Source organism: Nerophis lumbriciformis, linkage group LG28, assembly GCF_033978685.3.
Source record: "Nerophis lumbriciformis linkage group LG28, RoL_Nlum_v2.1, whole genome shotgun sequence".
Classification (NCBI taxonomy): domain Eukaryota; kingdom Metazoa; phylum Chordata; class Actinopteri; order Syngnathiformes; family Syngnathidae; genus Nerophis; species Nerophis lumbriciformis.
The window spans coordinates 11,699,645-11,704,150 of NC_084575.2; the positions used below are offsets into that span (position 1 = coordinate 11,699,645).

The 4,506-nt window shown below is 40.2% G+C and overlaps 1 protein-coding gene across 1 annotated transcript; it reads left to right on the top strand.

Annotated features, from left to right (window-relative positions):
* The first annotated feature begins 918 nt into the window (after positions 1-918).
* brk1 (BRICK1 subunit of SCAR/WAVE actin nucleating complex) lies at positions 919-3,818 on the top strand. Its single transcript, XM_061923606.1, has 3 exons — positions 919-1,086; positions 1,488-1,570; positions 3,345-3,818. Exons 1-3 carry the CDS (start codon positions 969-971, stop codon positions 3,369-3,371), a joined length of 228 nt encoding a protein of 75 aa, XP_061779590.1. The 5' UTR covers positions 919-968; the 3' UTR covers positions 3,372-3,818.
* Positions 3,819-4,506: the final 688 nt, after the last annotated feature.

A 4,506-nucleotide genomic window follows, 5' to 3' on the forward strand; every position in this document is an offset into this window, starting at 1 on the left:
ATTAATAAAGTATTGAAAACTCAAGACAGCCATGGCATTGTTTTTTTTTTTTACAAGAGTACAACTTTTGCTCGCGAATGTATATATATACATATACAGTACAGGTCAAAAGTCTGGACACACCTTCTCATTCAATGGGTTTTCTTTATTTTCATGACTGTTTACATTGTCGCTTGTCACTGAATGCATCAAAACTATGAATAAACACATGTGGAGTTAAGTACTTAACAAAAAAAGGTGAAATAACTAATGTTTTATATTCTAGTTTCTTCAATATAGCCACCCTTTGCTCTGATTACTGTTTTGCACACTCTTGGCATTCTCTTGATGAGCTTCAAGAGGTAGTAACCTGAAAGGGTTTTCACTTCACGTGTCATAGTTGTGATGCCTTCAGTGACAATCTACAATGTAAATAGTCATGACAATAAAGAAAACGCATTGAAATTAGAAGGTGCGGCCAAAATTTTGGCCTGTACTGTATATATATATATATATATATATATATATATGAATACATGTGTGTGTGTGTGTGTGTGTGTGTGTGTGTGTGTGTGTGTGCTTGTGTATTTATCACCATATTCAAGCGCTGTCGTAAACCATTTTTAACATGATGCTACAGCAAATGCAATGATAATCATTGGTTTAATTGATACCACTCTGTCCTCATCAAAAGTGTAAATGTTCATATTTTCAAAACAAGATTACGAACATGGAAATGTATTGTTCATGTGAAATAGAGCACAACATATAGAACCATATGGTACAGACATGAAATAAACGTCAGCTTTACGAACGGGATGACTATCTTAAGACGATATTTATTTAGTACGATGTGAATTCAGTGTCATGCGTCCTAATAGAATAATTTTGCTTTGTTTATTGTTATTGTATATAATAACAGCAATGTGATTGTATAGCACTTCCGGTTTAGTCGAACCAGACGCAATACCCACCTCCACTCATCCAACATGGCTGGCCAGGAAGACCCAGTGCAGAGAGAAATCCACCAAGACTGGGCCAACCGGGAGTATATCGAAGTGATCACAAGCAGCATCAAGAAAATAGCCGACTTCCTTAACTCTTTCGGTGAGATTAACGTTCGTCTATGTGTATTAGTGTGGTTCGCAAAATTGAGAGATTCCCCTCCGTGTTGTCGATCGTAGCCACTCCCAGATAGCATCTTGCTAATAGGATTGTTCTTATTTGTAAACATGATGTGTGTGTTTTGAGATATATCAACATTCTTTTAGTAGTAATTAACTAATATTGTTGTTGGAAGATGCCTCAACTAACACTGAATAATTTATCATGGCCGCTTGGTCGCAACAGCTTGCTAATGCTAGCTAGCTAGTCGGCGCGATCTTGTCAACTGTTTAATGGTTGCAAATGCTTGATATATTAATGACGTGCATCACATTTGACGATCAATGTATATTTTGGGTAAGTCCAAAAATTGTAACGGTGCATTCTTTTAATTTCCCTGTTAGACATGTCATGTCGATCTCGTCTGGCTACGCTCAATGAGAAGTTGACGGCCTTGGAGAGGAGAATCGAATATATTGAAGCAAGAGTAAGTATGCAGAATAACACACGTTATTATTAAGGTAACACTAATTAGACAACATGGTAATATTATGGCGGTAAACTGTTAATGTTACGATGATTCAAAGTGTAACAGGAACCTGAACGTAGCATTATACCATCCATCCATCCATCTTTTTCCACTTATCCGAGGTCGGGTCGCGGGGGCAGCAGCCTAAGCAGAGAAGCACAGACTTCCCTCTTCCCAGCCACTTCGTCTAGCCGGAAACACCTCCCTATGGAGGCGTTCGGGTGGCATCCTGACCAGATGCCCAAATCACCTCATCTGGCTCCTCTCGATGTGGAGGGGCAGCGGCTTTACTTTGAGCTCCTCCCGGATGACAGAGCTTCTCACCCTATCTCTAAGGGAGAGACCCGTCACCCGGCGGAGGAAGTTTATTTCGGCCGCTTGTACCCGTGATCATGTCCTTTCTGTCATAACCCAAAGCTCGTGACCATAGATCGACAGGTAAATGGAGAGCTTTGTCTTCCAGCTCAGCTCCTTATTCACCACAACGGATTGATACAGTGTCCGCATTACTGAAGACGCCGCACCGATCCACCTGTCGATCTCACGATCCACTTTTCCCTCACTCACGAACAAGACTCCGAGGTACTTGAACTCCTCCATTTGGGGCAAGATCTCCTCCCGGAGATGGCACTCCACCCTTTTCCGGGTGAGAACCATGGACTTGGAGGTACTGATTCCCATCCCAGTAGCTTCACACTGGGCTGCGAACCGATCCAGTGAGAGCTGAAGATCCTGGCCAGATGAAGCCAGCAGGACCACATCATCTGCAAAAAGCAGAGACCTAATCCTGCAGTCACCAAACTCGATCCCTTCCAAGCCCTGACTGCGCTTAGAAATTCTGTCCATAAAAATTATGAACAGAATCAGTGACAAAGGGCAGCCTTGGCAGAGTCCAACCCTCACTGGAAACGGGTCCGACTTACTGCCGGCAATGCGATGCTGATGCTGATGATCAGTGTCAGCATTATACCAGTGGTTCTCAAACATTTTGCATCATGTACCCCCTCAGAAAACACTTGATTCTCCAAGTACCACCATAATGACCAACATTAAAATACAGTAGCGTGGTAGGCCTAAGTACTCATTAAAACAAGGCAGAGGTTTTATTTAACCAAATGATGTAATATTTTGGTCACTGTAACATTACACACAATTTGAGTAGTAACACTGTGCTTGAATATAGAAAAATTATACACTGTACTTCAATGATAAATCTAATCTTTGGCGTACCACTAGACGCAGCATACCGACAGTTTGAAAATCACTGCATTATCCTGCTCAATGGCCTTGTGATTAGAGGGTCCGCCTTTAGACTGGAAGGTTGTGAGTTCAAACCCCGGCCGAGTCATACCAAAGACTATAAAAATGGGATCCATTGCCTCCCTGCTTGGCACTTAGCATCAAGGAATAGAATTGGGAGTTAAATCACCAAAATGATTCCTGAGCGTGACCACCACTGCTGCTCACTGCTCCCCTCACCTCCCAGGGAGTGAACGTGGGGATGGGTCAAATGCAGAGGATAATTTCACCACACCTAGTGTGTGTGTGTGACTATCGTTGACACTTTAACTTTATACAATATCTAAATATGATTAAATTTTTTGTCAAGTCAATTTATGTACTGTATATTCTGAAAATAGTGCTTGTAATAATATGACTTTATTGTTGTAAATTTACTAGTGGCTCTCTAATACTTATTGGTGGTTTATAACATATTTATCTGTGATTACAGGTGACTAAAGGAGAAACCTTGACTTAAACGTCATTATGGAACATCGGAGCATCCCATTGCTACTTTTCCATCTCCCGCTATCCCAGATAATCTTTTTTTATTTGTTTGTGATAGACTCCACCCTTTGTTTTGCTCATTTATTTTAAAAGATGTATTCTTAGTTTTGCTTGTTTGCATCTGATGTTATCACCATTTGTATTCAGCTCTGTCGTGGGTGTCTTGTTTCCCTGACATGGCATTTTTTAGAAATTACCTTCAAAAAGGTTCTAACATTTTGTGCACTTTGGTTTTCATGTGGTAAAGGATTGAGTTTTACACTATGTCAATAACACAGCACGGAATTGGGGAACATTCTCTTGTGCCAAGTTGAATAAGTCTTGTTTGTGTGGTCTTTTATTAAGGACTTGTGTGTACAATGTACTCTTTGGTCATGTGTCAATATTCAAATACTGTAATAAAACTTTAGAAAAACAACATTGTCTTACTGTTATACCAGCTGTGTTTTGTTGCCTAAACTAATTTAGATCAGTGTTTTTCCAACAGTTGGCCTCCACAGAATAGAGTACAGTTGCTGCCCACCACACTCCCTGAAAACTGATCTACCACAACAGTGTAGTGAGCAGAACACTAGAATCAAGACTGTTAACCACCAAAAAAACTGTTAATTTTGCTACTGACATAACTGAAGATGGAAGAGTATAAGTTTGAAAGTGGTTTTCTTGATCTTTCTCAAGCTGTGGTGCCTCCCCTGAAGTCTTTCACATGTAAAAAATGTATTAGGAGTGTTGTCAATAGTGATTTTATGAAGTTGCCAACATGAATTATATGGCTTAAAACATGTTAAATAAAATAATAATTTGTGAAGTGTATAAAAAAAGGGCACCTGAATAGTTCGAGAGAAATCACTGTTGCCAAATGGAATCCGGAGGTGCTTTGCCCCGGATAATATTTTCAGGAGATAATAGCGTACTATTTCGGACAGCAGCGAACCTTTTATGTCTCCAACAACCTAAGACACATTTTTAAGAATGTTTGTTGTTGTTTGTTATCTTACAATGACCATACATCAAATTTAAATCATAGCACACGTGTCGGTTGGATGACCGACGTAAAGCCCGAGTAGCGCCTCTAAGTCAAAATCGGGGTATAACTGCGCAAGCGT

Coding starts and splice junctions, on each gene's coding strand:
- brk1 (XM_061923606.1), top strand. CDS start 969: ATGGCTGGCCAGGAAGACCCAGTGCAGAGAGAAATCCACCAAGACTGG. Junction 1,087..1,487: donor CGACTTCCTTAACTCTTTCG/GTGAGATTAACG, acceptor TTTCCCTGTTAG/ACATGTCATGTCGATCTCGT. Junction 1,571..3,344: donor TCGAATATATTGAAGCAAGA/GTAAGTATGCAG, acceptor CTGTGATTACAG/GTGACTAAAGGAGAAACCTT.